Raw genomic sequence first — 18,903 nt, forward strand, 5'->3', positions numbered from 1 at the left:
CACCAAGGGCGGAAAATGGCGGGGGTGGGGGTGGTGGTGTGATGAATTGGGAGATTAGGATTGACATATATACACTAATATGTATAAAATGGATAACTAATAAGAACCTGCTGTATAAATAAATAAATAAAATTCAAAAATTCAAAAAAAAAAAGAAAAAAGAAAATCTCTGTAAATCACTGGCTGGCTGCTGGGCTAACTGAGGAGACACCTCAGTGGCTGCACTTGTGTGAGGAGTGGTCAGGTCCTCTAGGGAGAGTTGATGAGTTTGGTTTTGGATATTCCTCAATGGCATCCTGGAGAGAATTAGCCCAGGAAAGTCACTAAAACAAACAAACAGCAACAACAACGAACCTTGGGGGGAAGGATGTGATTTCTAGAGTTGCCACATTATATTATCCAAAACATCCAGTTTTCAACAGAAAATTATGAGGCATGAAAAGAAGCAGGACAACATGGCCAATACACAGCCAAGAAGGTGAAGTCACCTGTATCAAGTCACTTACACCCAGAACATATGAAGAATTCTTAGAAATAATAAAAAGACAAATCACCCAATTTAAAAACAAGCAAAGGACCTGAACAGACTTTTCTCCAAAGAAAATATGCAAACAGCCAATTAGCAAATGAAAAAATACTCAGCATCACTGGTTATCAACCAAAATGAGCCAGCACTTCACACCCACTAGGATGGCTATAATCAAAAAGACAGACAATACTAAGCACTGGCAAGAATGTGGAGAAATTAGAATCCTCATATATTGAGGTCACTTTGGAAAACAGTTTGGCAGTTCATCAGAATGTTAAACTTAAGAGTTACCATATAACCCAGCAATTCTACTCCTAGGTATATATCCAAGAGAAATGAAAACACAGGCCCACACACAAACATGTACACAAATGTTCACAGCAGCATTAATAATAACAGTATAAACAAGCTAAAGTCTATCAACTCATGAACAGATAAATTAAATGTGTTATATTTATACAAGGGAATAATCAGCAATAAAAAGAAACAAACTACTGACACATGCTACAAAACAGATAACCTTGAGAACATGCTCAATGAAAGAAGCCAGACATTGAAGACCACATGTTGTATGATTCCAATCACATGATGCATCCAGAATAAGCAAATTCACAGAGACAGAAAGATCTGTGGTCACCAGGGGTGGGGACAGAGAAGAATAGGGAATGACTAGTAACAGGTATGAAGTTTTTTTCGGGTGATGAAATGTTTTAAAGATAGATAGTGGTGATGACTAACTCTGTGAATACTGAAAACATTAAATCGTACATCTTAAAGGGGAAATTTTATGGCATGTGAATAATACCCCAATTATAATACCCAAAGGTGTTATTGAAAAACTGCAAAGGATGAAACAGCAGAGTTAATAACAAAACAAACTAGGGGACAAAGACTAAGAAGAGGGAACCAAGCTGGGATTATTTGTATTGTCAGCATCTCCAGCTGGCCCAGCAGGACCCTAGCACTGTTTCTACGCTGGACCAGTCATCAGCTCCATCTTTACAAAGCGATAGGGCATTCTGAGGTAGCCATGTATTTGCAGATAGGAGTTGCTGGCTTCCACACTGTCAAAGGTACATGCAGCCTGAAGAATCCAATCCATTCATCTCCCACAAACACCCCAAAACTGCCCACGCTCCACAGAGGCCAACCAGAACAGAGGAATCCCACCTGCTTTACCGGCAAGAAGGTGGAGGCTTACACCAGACCCTGCGCCCTGAGCACTGCCGCGGTGGGTGAAACGAGCACCTGTGGGCTCCATCCTCCTAAACCAAGTCCTCCGGGACCCAGATTAATGTAGACCAGTCCCCGGGAGAACAGAGGCAAGTCACAGCTTCCAGCTCTGGGGTGTCTCTCCTAGAAACTGTGAGGCCCTCTCGGGAAACACAGGAAAGACGCCAGAGGCATCCGGAGAACGGCCCAAAGTGCTGCCTTTTGGTGACGCAGACAATTCTGAATAAAACCTTCTCATCCAGGGGCCATCCCTGCCCTGCTATCCATCAAGACCAGGAACCTGCAGGTGGAGAGGGACCTTCGTCCACCTGACGGGTGCAGCTGAGAGCTGTCCAGGACTCGGCGGGGGACACTGTGCTGCCACCCTAGGCAACAAAAACAGCCGGCCCGACGTGTTTCAGGATTCCCCACTTTCTGTATTTTAGAATGTACACATGGTACAGAGACTGTGTGGTACCTTAAGGCCCTGCAGCAAACCAGACAAACATGAACACTACGTGGGGAGACAGCCTCCCATCACCTAGACCTGGTTTGCTGGCCAAATGAACCTGCCATGAAGTTACTTTTAAATTCTGCTCTCTGGGCCTCCCTGCAAGTGCAGGTGAAGGACCACGAGGCTCTGCAAGGCTGAGACGTACCTCTCTGCCCTGTTACAACACATGGTCTGCAGCAAATGCCCCTTCACCAAGGCCCACGGCCACCTCACCCATCCAACCGGACCCCCTGCCCGGCCCCGGCCCCGGTGCCCCCGCACCTGGTGGCTGGCCTGCGTCCCGCGCGCCTGCACGGTGGCCAGGCGGTCATAGTAGCGGGAGATGGGGTTGTCGTGCTCGATGCCCTTCTTGGCACAGCGCTGCTTGTAGATCTCCACCAGGGAGAGTGAGGACGGGTTGTCCTCCACCAGGCGCATCTGCGGGGACACGGCCACCACGCGCGGGACTGAGGAGAGAGGGGAGAGACGGGCAGATGAGAGCGGGGCCCACAGGCCAGCGCTGGGGCAGAGGTGCGGGCGAAGCCAGGAGAGCCCGGTCACACGGCGCGGTGGCCTCAGTCCACGGCCTCAGGCTCCGTCTAGCGGGGCCAGAGCCCGAGCCGCCCATGACCTGCGTTTAAGGCACAGGTGACCAGGAAGGCCTCACTAGGCAACCTCACGAGAAGAACAAGGAGGCTGTGCCGTCAAGTGCTCTGGAGCCGAGCGGCGCAGCTCTGAGCCAAGTCTGCCGGCCTGCGGGGGGGCGGCGGGCACACGACGCCTCTGACTTCTAATCGAGAGTTGATTCGGTCTAACGCCAGTTAAAGCATGGCTACTGGCCCGTTGCCATGGCTTCAACCCATGAAGAAATTCCTACAGGACTCCAGGGGACGTACATGGACCACCACCTGGAGCTAACCAGGAGCTTGTTTCTTTGGAAGCAGCAAAGAACAACCAATTAGCACAGCTGGGACCAACACGGTAGATCACGTTACATACATGTGAAAATGCATACAGCTTTCTATAGACCTGTTTTTTTAAAAAATATACTTCTTATTTTGGGGATGTTGAACTTAAGGGCAAGAGATCTTAGGTCAGAATAGGCTGGATCACAACTTGGCTAGCAGAAGAACGTTCCATACAGGACCAGATAATATGCGTTGCAATGGGCTCCTAAACTGGGGGTTAATGCTGAAGTGTAACAATAGTTCCCTCCTCTGGGTGGAATTACAGGCAGCTCCTCTACACCCCTTACTACAGGCTCACGATTCACCCACGGCAACTCGGTTCTGGGAAGACCTCACTCGAGGTTGCTGGCTGCTGCCTGCCTGAGATTTCTGTGGCCGGCCCGGGGCTCCTTGACTCCCAGGCAGCACCTCAGGCGGTGCCCACACACTGCAGGCTGCGTCCCGGAGCAGATCCGAGACTGCACTTAAAAACTGCCGCGTGCCGTGAGCACACGCCCAACAAGCCCTGTGCTCAGCCAGGCGTCGCCAGAGCCTGGGAAGGTTCCCGGGGAAGTGAGGAGGGCCGTGTGCACGGGCCCGGGGCCTCCTTCTCCAGACGAGTCCTCGTCAGGGCGCCCGTCCTGCGGGGAGGAGCCTCCGGCCCCGGGGTGGAGGTGTCCCCTCCCTCCAGGAGCCGGGCCGTGTGGGCGCCAGCCCTCAGCCTACGGCCCGCCCCCGCCTGGCGGGGCCCAGAGACGCGCAGCTGCGGACACAGAGGGCGCAGGCGGCCCCGGGCGGCGCCGGTACCTGTGAAGAACAAGTGCCTCTTGGTGGTCTCCTTCCTCTTCTCCAGGCAGGGGTTGAGCAGGCGCAGCAGCTGCAGCACGCGCTCCTCCCGCCGCGACTCGGTCAGGCAGGCGTCGTTCATCACCAGGTACGGGTAGATCTTGCCGTTGTGCCCGCGGATGTGCAGCCTCCTGGCCGCCGTGTTGTGCTTCTGCACGATCTCCACCCGGGGCATAAACCTGCCGGGAGGAGCGGACAGTCAGACGCCAACGCCCCGAGCCCCAGCTTCCAACCCTCTCCTTTGAGAAGAAGGTGAGCTCCACAGAAGCGGCTGTCAGAACCGTCCTGCAAAACAGACCGCACGACAGCGGTGGTTTGTCATTTACACCCCACCTCACTGCGACAAGTGGTTTGTCATTTACACCCCACCTCACTGCGACAAGGCACGGGTCGTGCCACAGTATCGGAGGGAAAACGAGAGGAGGAAGAGAAGGCGGAGCTGGAAGTTGCAAACAGGCACGCCGAGGGTCCAGCCTCAGCAGCCAGAGACGGGCGCTAACCGGCCCAGAGGGGTCCAGCAGCCACGAGGGCGCGGGCCCCACTGGCTGGCGCTGGGGCGGAGGAACAGGTGCCCGAGGAGCGAGCGTGGGCCGTGGGCCCGAGCACGCTGACGGCAGGAGGGGGAGGGGGCGGCCAGGACGGGTCAGGTTTGGAGCAAACACCTGACCATTAAGGGTCGCCCCTCCACAGCTCACTTTACATTTTAAATGAGATGCAACTTGCTTCGCTCTGGTAAATTTGACCATTGTCTGATTCTTTTGAATCCTGTGCTTTAAGAGTTTACAGAAGACTGCGAAACTATACTATGTCAAGTTCCATGGGGATTCAGAAAGGGTTCTTTTGAGAGCAAACACAAGCTTGACTCAAACAAGACACTGAAGCCAGTGGTTAGACCAGACCCTTTAAAGGTACTCATATCCTAGAGCAACACTGTGTCCTCTCCCGTTTCGGGGGAAGGAGTGCAGAGGGGAGGGAATTACAGTGTGACCCACTGGCCAGGTCTGCCTGGGGGTCTGCTGGGGAAGGTTTTGGTGATCCCGCGCCAGGTCAGGCTCACTCACCGAGCGATCTTGATGTAGTAATGTGTCGGCTTTGGCATCAGAAATTCCCCAGGAATTTCTACCTCAGCTGTCTGCGCTGAGAAATTGCTCAAAAACCGGCACTTTTCTTCTATGAGGAAGAATTTTGGAAGTTGCTTGGTTTTAGCCTCCAGAATTTTGATCCACTTTTTCAGTTTAGAAATAAGATTATGAAGCTTCATGGAACCTGGAACACTGAAGTCAAAATCTGCAAAATAAAATATGATTAGAAACATTTTTAGTCTCTGGGCTATTTCTAATTCACTACAAAAACCGCAGCTCAAGCACCTCCCAGGTAGGAAACAGACACCCCTCGCATCTAGCCTGCAGCAAAGCACTGCGAGTCACAGGACGGATATGAACAGCGCGGACCCTCAAGGATTAAGTTAAACAAGGCAGCACGCGTTAAGGCCCTCAGCACAGCACGCGGCTGCTCCAGCAGTTCTAATCAGCATGCCCACGCGTGACCTCAACTGTGTACAGGGTCATCAGTTTTATGAAAGTCAATGTACTTTTAAAAAAAAAATTACATTTATTTATTTATTTTTGGCTGCGTTGGGTCTTCGTTGCTGCACACAGGCTTTCTCTAGTTGCGGCGAGCGGGGGCCACTCTTCGTCGCGGTGCGCGGGTTTCTCATTGCGGTGGTTTCTCTTGTTGTGGAGCATGGGCTCCAGACGCGCGGGCTTCAGTAGTTGTGGCACACAGGCTCAGTACTTGTGGCGCACGGGCTTAGCTGCTCTGCGGCATGTGGCATCTTCCCGGACCAGGGCTCGAACCCGTGTCCCCTGCATTGGCAGGCGGATTCTTAACCACTGTGCCACCAGGGAAGCCCCTGAAAGTCAATGTACTTTTACTGTGTGCGGTTTTTTTCACAGCATTTCTCTGGTTTCCCTTTAACTCTAGCATGACTTCACACGAGCAGGTGGCTGGAGAGGTCCCCATGCACCAACACGAGGAGGCAGGTTTCCACCCAGGCTCCCCCGCAGAGCTACAGCAGAGGCCACCCAGCCAGGACGCAGGCAGCTGCACACAGGGGCTGCTCCTTCTCAGCTCTGGATCAGGACGGTGTTACCAAGCTCAGGCCTGACATTCATGTAATGGATTTTTGTTTGTTACTTTTCGTTAACTTTTATTTTGAAATGAATATAGATTCACAGGAGTACAAAGAAATGTACAGGGAGGGCCACACACCCCTTTCCGAAACCAAGGCATTGGCATAACCCCCAGGGCTGATTCAGATACGTGTCCTGTGTGTGTGCGCGCGTGCACGTGTGTCTCCGTGAGATGCCACGTAGGGAGCACCAAACCAGCACCGTGGCCAAGATACTCGCCGTCCATCACCACAGACGCCCCGATGCCTCTCAGAGCCACAGCCACCTCCTCCCCACATCCCTGACGCCTGGCTACCACTACTCTGGTCTCCAGCTTGATTATTATGGTATTTCACAAGTGTTTCATAATTAAGCAGCATGCAGCAGGAATCCTTTTGAGATTGGCTTTTTGCAGTCAGCGTAATTTCTTTGAGGTTCATCTAAGTTGCTGTTAACTCCTCTTTATTTGCTTTATATGAGTATGGAAATACCACACGCTGTGTATCCATTCTCCTTAGAGGGGCATTTGGGTGGACTTCAGTTTGGAGCTATTACAAATAAAGTGGCTATCAACACTCGGGTATAAGTTTTTGCTTGTAAATAAGTCTTCTCCGGGGTAAATTTAATGTACTGTTTTGAACTTCCTTCTACCTCCTTACAGACTCGGAGCTAGCAGCCAATGCATGCAATGGTGCTGGAGATGGCGGGACGACTCTCCTCCACTCTCTAGACCAGAACACAGCGCTAAACCCAGAGACGGTCCTCCCTGGGGGCACGTGACGAGAGGCACTGGACAGCTCTTGATTTAAGTATCTGAACCTCGCTACACTTTGTGGTGGGTCAGAGCCTCATAGCTGTCCTTCTTTCACATTTCAGTGTCTGTCACTTTTTTCACATCAGAATCCGGATGATTTGTTCCACTTCTAATTCTCTATTTCAGACCACATTTGATTTAATGATCTGGACATTTTAAGATAAAGATACACCAAATATCACTTCTTTTAAGTAATATATGATGGCTTCCATGAAACTTTCATCTCAGACTCTTCCTTTTTCAGAGGATGACAGACCACACAAGCATGAGCTCCAGGGGACGCAGCCGTGCCTGTGTGTACACTGGGGGGACGAGGGTCCCTACGACAGATGAGGATTTGGGCTGAGGGAGACTGGACCATTCACCTCAGATCATGCAGAAAGAGGTGGGGCTCCTGTGGGTCTAGGGAAACGTGTGAACCTGAACTGGGGACAGGATTACAAACACAACCTCCTTATCATCTTGCCACCAGAATCCACTACAGGTCTGAACCTTACCTGTCACCTCGGGCCCTGCACCGTTGGGTCTTACTGCCTCACCTTACCCTGTTGCGTTTTCCCATGAAAACCAAGCAGAAGGAGGGACTGGGGAGCAGAAGCAGGCCTGTCCTAAAACCCTGTGTCTAACCTCACGGGGAGCCCGGTGCTCTGGCCCTGAAACCTTGATCTCTCACCGGAGGGAAGGACGTGCAGCCCCAGGCGGGGAATGTCAGTTTCCTTGTGATCCAGTCTGTATTTTAAACACAGTCTAACCAGCTCGCCCGGTACTGTGCTCATGAAAACGAACGGATGTGGTTAACTTAGATGTTAAGACCGAGGAAAAACGCTGAGTGGGAGCTCCCTTGGATCAGGACTCACCGGTTGTGAACTGGCCCTTCAGCTTCTGGAAGACAGGGTCCTGCGCGGTGGCCTGTGCGCGCCGGGCCAGGGACTCGGAGGCCGCGCTGGAGAACATGGTCGAGACGTTGGACACGTTCTCCAGGCCCACCCCGAACGTGCTCACCAGCTTCTTGACGAAGTTGAGAGTATGGGGCGTAATCTTGGCATCCGACACTGCTCCGCTTTTCTCAAATGCGACAGAGTAGCACTTCGCCAGGCCCTGCTGGAGCTGCCTGAGAACCTGGGGGCAAGAGACCCGAGGCAGCTCGCACAACAGAGCTCTCCATTCAAGCAACCCACCCACCAACCAAAAAGCACCTGCCCCGCCCACCAGGCCCCACCACCGACACCTGGCGCACAGCAGGCGTCAGCACCAGACTGTGCGGAACCGGGGGGCCGGCCCGGACACTCATGCCATGAGCTGTGTTCTTAACAATGAGAAGCAACTGTCCTGAACATTGAAAAAAAAGACCCAAGACCCCACTTTTTGCATCATACACATACCTTTCTGTTGAGCAACCAAGGAAAAAAACCTATTTTCAGATCAGTGTGTCCTCTGCACACACACACAACAACACAACACAACACGCTTTCAGATCACTTCAGTGTCCTCTGCACACACACACAACAACACAACACAACACGCTTTCAGATCACTTCAGTGTCCTCTGCACACACACACAACAACACAACACGCTTTCAGATCACTTCAGTGTACTCTGCACACACACACAACAACACAACACAACACGCTTTCAGATCACTTCAGTGTCCTCTGCACACACACACAACAACACAACACAACACGCTTTCAGATCACTTCAGTGTCCTCTGCACACACACACAACAACACAACACGCTTTCAGATCACTTCAGTGTACTCTGCACACACACACAACAACACAACACAACACGCTTTCAGATCACTTCAGTGTCCTCTGCACACACACACAACAACACAACACAACACGCTTTCAGATCACTTCAGTGTCCTCTGCACACACACACAACAACACAACACGCTTTCAGATCACTTCAGTGTCCTCTGCACACACACACAACAACACAACACAACACGCTTTCAGATCACTTCAGTGTCCTCTGCACACACACACAACAACACAACACAACACGCTTTCAGATCACTTCAGTGTCCTCTGCACACACACAACAACACAACACAACACGCTTTCAGATCACTTCAGTGTCCTCTGCACACACACACAACAACACAACACGCTTTCAGATCACTTCAGTGTACTCTGCACACACACAACAACACAACACGCTTTCAGATCACTTCAGTGTCCTCTGCACACACACACAACAACACAACACGCTTTCAGATCACTTCAGTGTCCTCTGCACACACACACAACAACACAACACGCTTTCAGATCACTTCAGTGTCCTCTGCACACACACACAACAACACAACACAACACGCTTTCAGATCACTTCAGTGTCCTCTGCACACACACACAACAACACAACACGCTTTCAGATCACTTCAGTGTACTCTGCACACACACACAACAACACAACACAACACGCTTTCAGATCACTTCAGTGTCCTCTGCACACACACACAACAACACAACACGCTTTCAGATCACTTCAGTGTCCTCTGCACACACACACAACAACACAACACAACACGCTTTCAGATCACTTCAGTGTCCTCTGCACACACACACAACAACACAACACGCTTTCAGATCACTTCAGTGTACTCTGCACACACACACAAGAACACAACACAACACGCTTTCAGATCACTTCAGTGTCCTCTGCACACACACACAACAACACAACACAACACGCTTTCAGATCACTTCAGTGTCCTCTGCACACACACACAACAACACAACACAACACGCTTTCAGATCACTTCAGTGTCCTCTGCACACACACACAACAACACAACACAACACGCTTTCAGATCACTTCAGTGTCCTCTGCACACACACACAACAACACAACACAACACGCTTTCAGATCACTTCAGTGTCCTCTGCACACACACAACAACACAACACAACACGCTTTCAGATCACTTCAGTGTCCTCTGCACACACACACAACAACACAACACGCTTTCAGATCACTTCAGTGTCCTCTGCACACACACACAACAACACAACACGCTTTCAGATCACTTCAGTGTACTCTGCACACACACAACAACACAACACGCTTTCAGATCACTTCAGTGTCCTCTGCACACACACACAACAACACAACACGCTTTCAGATCACTTCAGTGTCCTCTGCACACACACACAACAACACAACACGCTTTCAGATCACTTCAGTGTCCTCTGCACACACACACAACAACACAACACGCTTTCAGATCACTTCAGTGTACTCTGCACACACACACAACAACACAACACAACACGCTTTCAGATCACTTCAGTGTCCTCTGCACACACACACAACAACACAACACGCTTTCAGATCACTTCAGTGTACTCTGCACACACACAACAACACAACACGCTTTCAGATCACTTCAGTGTCCTCTGCACACACACACAACAACACAACACGCTTTCAGATCACTTCAGTGTCCTCTGCACACACACACAACAACACAACACGCTTTCAGATCACTTCAGTGTCCTCTGCACACACACACAACAACACAACACGCTTTCAGATCACTTCAGTGTCCTCTGCACACACACACAACAACACAACACAACACGCTTTCAGATCACTTCAGTGTCCTCTGCACACACACACAACAACACAACACGCTTTCAGATCACTTCAGTGTCCTCTGCACACACACACAACAACACAACACGCTTTCAGATCACTTCAGTGTCCTCTGCACACACACACAACAACACAACACGCTTTCAGATCACTTCAGTGTCCTCTGCACACACACACAACAACACAACACAACACGCTTTCAGATCACTTCAGTGTCCTCTGCACACACACACAACAACACAACACGCTTTCAGATCACTTCAATGTCCTCTGCACACACACACAACAACACAACACGCTTTCAGATCACTTCAGTGTCCTCTGCACACACACACAACAACACAACACAACACGCTTTCAGATCACTTCAGTGTCCTCTGCACACACACACAACAACACAACACGCTTTCAGATCACTTCAGTGTCCTCTGCACACACACACAACAACACAACACAACACGCTTTCAGATCACTTCAGTGTCCTCTGCACACACACACAACAACACAACACGCTTTCAGATCACTTCAGTGTCCTCTGCACACACACACAACAACACAACACAACACGCTTTCAGATCACTTCAGTGTCCTCTGCACACACACACAACAACACAACACGCTTTCAGATCACTTCAGTGTACTCTGCACACACACAAAACAACACGCTTTCAGATCACTTCAGTGTACTCTGCACACACACAACAACACAACACGCTTTCAGATCACTTCAGTGTCCTCTGCACACACACACAACAGCACAACACGCTTTCAGATCACTTCAGTGTCCTCTGCACACACACACAACAACACAACACGCTTTCAGATCACTTCAGTGTCCTCTGCACACACACACAACAACACAACACAACACGCTTTCAGATCACTTCAGTGTCCTCTGCACACACACACAACAACACAACACGCTTTCAGATCACTTCAGTGTCCTCTGCACACACACACAACAACACAACACGCTTTCAGATCACTTCAGTGTCCTCTGCACACACACACAACAACACAACACAACACGCTTTCAGATCACTTCAGTGTCCTCTGCACACACACACAACAACACAACACGCTTTCAGATCACTTCAGTGTCCTCTGCACACACACACAACAACACAACACAACACGCTTTCAGATCACTTCAGTGTCCTCTGCACACACACACAACACAACACGCTTTCAGATCACTTCAGTGTACTCTGCACACACACAAAACAACACGCTTTCAGATCACTTCAGTGTACTCTGCACACACACACAACAACACAACACGCTTTCAGATCACTTCAGTGTCCTCTGCACACACACACAACAACACAACACGCTTTCAGATCACTTCAGTGTCCTCTGCACACACACACAACAACACAACACGCTTTCAGATCACTTCAGTGTACTCTGCACACACACAACAACACAACACGCTTTCAGATCACTTCAGTGTCCTCTGCACACACACACAACAGCACAACACGCTTTCAGATCACTTCAGTGTCCTCTGCACACACACACAACAACACAACACGCTTTCAGATCACTTCAGTGTCCTCTGCACACACACACAACAACACAACACAACACGCTTTCAGATCACTTCAGTGTCCTCTGCACACACACACAACAACACAACACGCTTTCAGATCACTTCAGTGTCCTCTGCACACACACAAAACAACACGCTTTCAGATCACTTCAGTGTACTCTGCACACACACAACAACACAACACGCTTTCAGATCACTTCAGTGTCCTCTGCACACACACACAACAACACAACACAACACGCTTTCAGATCACTTCAGTGTCCTCTGCACACACACACAACAACACAACACGCTTTCAGATCACTTCAGTGTCCTCTGCACACACACACAACAACACAACACGCTTTCAGATCACTTCAGTGTCCTCTGCACACACACACAACAACACAACACAACACGCTTTCAGATCACTTCAGTGTCCTCTGCACACACACACAACAACACAACACGCTTTCAGATCACTTCAGTGTCCTCTGCACACACACACAACAACACAACACGCTTTCAGATCACTTCAGTGTCCTCTGCACACACACACAACAACACAACACAACACGCTTTCAGATCACTTCAGTGTCCTCTGCACACACACACAACAACACAACACGCTTTCAGATCACTTCAGTGTCCTCTGCACACACACACAACAACACAACACAACACGCTTTCAGATCACTTCAGTGTCCTCTGCACACACACACAACACAACACGCTTTCAGATCACTTCAGTGTACTCTGCACACACACAAAACAACACGCTTTCAGATCACTTCAGTGTACTCTGCACACACACACAACAACACAACACGCTTTCAGATCACTTCAGTGTCCTCTGCACACACACACAACAACACAACACGCTTTCAGATCACTTCAGTGTCCTCTGCACACACACACAACAACACAACACGCTTTCAGATCACTTCAGTGTACTCTGCACACACACAACAACACAACACGCTTTCAGATCACTTCAGTGTCCTCTGCACACACACACAACAGCACAACACGCTTTCAGATCACTTCAGTGTCCTCTGCACACACACACAACAACACAACACGCTTTCAGATCACTTCAGTGTCCTCTGCACACACACACAACAACACAACACAACACGCTTTCAGATCACTTCAGTGTCCTCTGCACACACACACAACAACACAACACGCTTTCAGATCACTTCAGTGTCCTCTGCACACACACAAAACAACACGCTTTCAGATCACTTCAGTGTACTCTGCACACACACAACAACACAACACGCTTTCAGATCACTTCAGTGTCCTCTGCACACACACACAACAACACAACACAACACGCTTTCAGATCACTTCAGTGTCCTCTGCACACACACACAACAACACAACACGCTTTCAGATCACTTCAGTGTCCTCTGCACACACACACAACAACACAACACGCTTTCAGATCACTTCAGTGTCCTCTGCACACACACACAACAACACAACACGCTTTCAGATCACTTCAGTGTCCTCTGCACACACACACAACAACACAACACGCTTTCAGATCACTTCAGTGTCCTCTGCACACACACACAACAACACAACACGCTTTCAGATCACTTCAGTGTCCTCTGCACACACACACAACAACACAACACGCTTTCAGATCACTTCAGTGTCCTCTGCACACACACACAACAACACAACACGCTTTCAGATCACTTCAGTGTCCTCTGCACACACACACAACAACACAACACGCTTTCAGATCACTTCAGTGTCCTCTGCACACACACACAACAACACAACACGCTTTCAGATCACTTCAGTGTCCTCTGCACACACACACAACAACACAACACGCTTTCAGATCACTTCAGTGTCCTCTGCACACACACACAACAACACAACACGCTTTCAGATCACTTCAGTGTCCTCTGCACACACACAACAACACAACACGCTTTCAGATCACTTCAGTGTACTCTGCACACACACAACACAACACGCTTTCAGATCACTTCAGTGTCCTCTGCACACACACACAACAACACAACACGCTTTCAGATCACTTCAGTGTACTCTGCACACACACACAACAACACAACACGCTTTCAGATCACTTCAGTGTCCTCTGCACACACACACAACAACACAACACGCTTTCAGATCACTTCAGTGTCCTCTGCACACACACACAACAACACAACACGCTTTCAGATCACTTCAGTGTCCTCTGCACACACACACAACAGCACAACACGCTTTCAGATCACTTCAGTGTCCTCTGCACACACACACAACAGCACAACACGCTTTCAGATCACTTCAGTGTCCTCTGCACACACACACAACAGCACAACACGCTTTCAGATCACTTCAGTGTCCTCTGCACACACACACAACAGCACAACACGCTTTCAGATCACTTCAGTGTCCTCTGCACACACACACAACAGCACAACACGCTTTCAGATCACTTCAGTGTCCTCTGCACACACACACAACAACACAACACGCTTTCAGATCACTTCAGTGTACTCTGCACACACACACAACAACACAACACGCTTTCAGATCACTTCAGTGTCCTCTGCACACACACACAACAACACAACACGCTTTCAGATCACTTCAGTGTCCTCTGCACACACACACAACAACACAACACGCTTTCAGATCACTTCAGTGTCCTCTGCACACACACACAACAACACAACACGCTTTCAGATCACTTCAGTGTCCTCTGCACACACACACAACAACACAACACGCTTTCAGATCACTTCAGTGTCCTCTGCACACACACACAACAACACAACACGCTTTCAGATCACTTCAGTGTACTCTGCACACACACACAACAACACAACACGCTTTCAGATCACTTCAGTGTCCTCTGCACACACACACAACAACACAACACGCTTTCAGATCACTTCAGTGTCCTCTGCACACACACACAACAACACAACACGCTTTCAGATCACTTCAGTGTCCTCTGCACACACACACAACAACACAACACGCTTTCAGATCACTTCAGTGTACTCTGCACACACACACAACAGCACGCTTTCAGATCACTTCAGTGTACTCTGCACACACACACAACAACACAACACGCTTTCAGATCACTTCAGTGTACTCTGCACACACACACAACAACACAACATGCTTTCAGATCACTTCAGTGTACTCTGCACACACACACAACAGCACGCTTTCAGATCACTTCAGTGTCCTCTGCACACACACACAACAACACGCTTTCAGATCACTTCAGTGTACTCTGCACACACACACAACAACACAACACGCTTTCAGATCACTTCAGTGTACTCTGCACACACACACAACAACACAACACGCTTTCAGATCACTTCAGTGTACTCTGCACACACACACAACAGCACGCTTTCAGATCACTTCAGTGTACTCTGCACACACACACAACAACACAACACGCTTTCAGATCACTTCAGTGTACTCTGCACACACACACAACAACACAACACGCTTTCAGATCACTTCAGTGTACTCTGCACACACACACAACAACACAACACGCTTTCAGATCACTTCAGTGTACTCTGCACACACACACAACAGCACGCTTTCAGATCACTTCAGTGTACTCTGCACACACACACAACAGCACGCTTTCAGATCACTTCAGTGTACTCTGCACACACACACAACAACACAACACGCTTTCAGATCACTTCAGTGTACTCTGCACACACACACAACAACACGTTTTCAGATCACTTCAGTGTACTCTGCACACACACACAACAACACGTTTTCAGATCAATTCAGTGTACTCTGCACACACACACAACAACACGCTTTCAGATCACTTCAGTGTACTCTGCACACACACACAACAACACGTTTTCAGATCACTTCAGTGTACTCTGCACACACACACAACAACACGCTTTCAGATCACTTCAGTGTACTCTGCACACACACACAACAACACGCTTTCAGATCACTTCAGTGTACTCTGCACACACACACAACAACACGTTTTCAGATCACTTCAGTGTACTCTGCACACACACACAACAACACGCTTTCAGATCACTTCAGTGTACTCTGCACACACACACAACACGTTTTCAGATCACTTCAGTGTACTCTGCACACACACACAACAACACGTTTTCAGATCACTTCAGTGTACTCTGCACACACACACAACAGCACGTTTTCAGATCACTTCAGTGTACTCTGCACACACACAAAACAGCATGCTTTCAGATCACTTCAGTGTACTCTGCACACACACAAAACAGCACGTTTTCAGATCACTTCTGTGTACTCTGCACACACACAAAACAGCACGTTTTCAGATCACTTCAGTGTACTCTGCACACACACAAAACAGCACGTTTTCAGATCACTTCAGTGTACTCTGCACACACACAAAACAGCACGGCACTAACGAGAGGCCTCGTGGCCAACCAGACAAATATCTGGTCAACAAAGGCTGATTATTCTGTCACCGCCACTAAGGTTGTGGCCTGAGAACCAGCTCCCAGCTCCTGGAGACGAGTGGCCGGTGAGTCACCCCTGCCCACACCACCGCGGCTCCCTGGTCAGTGGTGGCATTTCAGTGATTAAGCTCATACACGTGAACAAAATAAGCATTTTAAGGCCAGAAGTGGCTTTCTCAATCTCATCTTCTTTTGAAGTCTTCTACTTCCAATATTAAGGCAGCACTAGCGTGCAGACATTAAGTATCTGCTGTTCCACCGTTCAATCCAACAACAAACATACACACAACCAGGCAGGGAGTCTCAAGAGAATACGGCCATGAAAGCATTCCAAACGATCCATCCCCGCCGCAGGATGCCAGCACCCCCGAGACCACATCACATACCTCCTCGTGCCAGTTCTCCCGGAACCAGACCATCTGATCGACGATGCCTTCCAGGGAGGACAGCAGGGTCGGGTGCAGCTCCCGCTGCATGTGCATGATTCGGCTGCAGCGCCACATGGGGGCCGTGGCTCTTATGGGCCCTGGATCTGATGCAGAATGGGACTGGTTACCCACTGAACTTGGCTGCTGCTGTCCAGAATCTGAGAGCAACACACACAACGCCAATGTCAGCGCCAAACTGACCGGTGGGAGAGTCGGTGCTCTAAGGACCCACCGGCCAAAGGAACGCTGGTTCCTGCCGGCGTGGGACACATCCCGGGGCGCTTCCCAGGGGCTGTGTGGGAGGCGCCCTGGCTCTAAGGAGAGGGCGCTGCGGAGAGCGCGGCCCCTACAACTGGGCTTCCAGTGGTTCCAGAAGGCGTATGTGTTGAGAGAGAAAGCAGGTATGGCAGCACGTAACTAGTGGGTCTGGGTGAGGGTGTGCAGGCTTCACTGGACTCTCTAACTTCAGTGGAAGTTTGAACATTTTTTTAAATGTCTGGCAGAACATTTCAAAATTCATTCCTTGTATTACAGCTCAGAGAATCTAGAAGTAGTTAACAAGTCAGCCTACACGTTTTCATCTAGGTAAGCCAAACCACATGTATAAAATGACATCTTTGAAAAATACAGTCACTTGCTATATAAGAAATATGTCGTAGGGACTTCCCTGGTGGCGCAGTGGTTAACAATCCACCTGCCAATGCAGAGGACACGCGTTTGAGCCCTGGTCCGGGAAGATCCCACATGCCGCGGGAAGATCCCACATGCCGCGGGAAGATCCCACATGCCGCAGAGCCCGTGCGCCACAGCTACTGAGCCTGTGCTCTAGAGACCGCGAGCCACAACTACTGAGCCTGTGTGCCACAACTACTGAAGCCTGCATGCCTAGAGCCCGTGCTCCGCAACAAGAGAAGCACCGCAATGAGAAGACTGCACACTGCAAAGAAGAGTAGCCCCCGCTCGCCGCAACTAGAGAAGGCCCGCGCGTAGCAATGAAGACCCAATGCAGCCAAAAATAAATAAATAAATATATTAAAAAAAGAAGAAATACGTTGTAGAACCCCCTTTGCTCATTTTTTTAGCTTCATCTCTCTTAGAATAAAAAAATCTTAACTTTCAAATGACCAAAACACTAATCTACCCAGGCACCCAGGAGGTTGGAGCTAACACGCTGTGCAGTCCTCACCCACCCCGCGCAGGACCAGGAGATGCTGCCACCGTCCAGTGGATGGAGTCACCTTCCTAGAAAGACTCTGGCCCCGCAGCATAAATGTCTACATATTAAAAATGTGGTGAACCTGCGCGTCTGGAGCCTGTGCCCTGCAACGGGAGGGGCCGCGATAGTGAAAGGCCCGCACACCGTGATGAAGAGTGGCCCCCGCCTGCCACAACTAGAGGGAGCCCTCGCACAGAAACGAAGACCCAACACAGCCATAAATAAATAAATAAAATAAAGTAGCTATTAATTAAAAAAAAAAAAAAAAGTGGTGAAGCAAGTAAACGTGGTGTTTACAAAGCACCATGCTTAGTGGGTAACTGAAACCATTAAATTATTTCTTTACACACCAGAGCTATTCAATATAGATTAAAAACCTCTATTTTGAGTACGTTTTTACATTTGGTGAGATTGATTTCTATGCTGATTCCCCTGACAGCTGAAGATATTCCTTATAACACCGTAACTGATGTTTACACTGTTTACCAGGATGCATTTATAACTAATGAGGCAAGTTCAACTTTATAATTATCTATACCTAAAAATTTCATATATTTTTTTCTACTTAGGGATCGAATCACTCAGGTAGATGAATACCCTATTACACTGCGGCGAAGG

At 49.3% G+C, this 18,903-nt stretch overlaps 1 protein-coding gene across 6 annotated transcripts in view; it reads right to left on the reverse strand.

Moving 5' to 3' along the window:
• Nucleotides 1-18,903, reverse strand: part of TRRAP (transformation/transcription domain associated protein) — a 118,087-nt gene that overhangs the window by 10,709 nt on the left and 88,475 nt on the right. For 3 of the 6 annotated variants that reach the window (XM_061209668.1, XM_061209666.1, XM_061209667.1), the window contains 5 exons: nt 17,028-17,227; nt 7,870-8,131; nt 5,089-5,314; nt 3,989-4,206; nt 2,517-2,701 (listed from right to left, as the gene is read on the reverse strand). In XM_061209668.1, the coding sequence (XP_061065651.1) occupies nt 2,517-2,701; nt 3,989-4,206; nt 5,089-5,314; nt 7,870-8,131; nt 17,028-17,227 (1,091 nt within the window). Of the gene's footprint in view, nt 1-2,516; nt 2,702-3,988; nt 4,207-5,088; nt 5,315-5,787; nt 5,893-7,869; nt 8,132-17,027; nt 17,228-18,903 lie in introns of those variants that run through there. The other 3 variants (XM_061209670.1, XM_061209669.1, XM_061209671.1) reach the window with 2 other exon arrangements.

This window comes from Eubalaena glacialis, chromosome 13, assembly GCF_028564815.1.
Source record: "Eubalaena glacialis isolate mEubGla1 chromosome 13, mEubGla1.1.hap2.+ XY, whole genome shotgun sequence".
NCBI lineage: Eukaryota > Metazoa > Chordata > Mammalia > Artiodactyla > Balaenidae > Eubalaena > Eubalaena glacialis.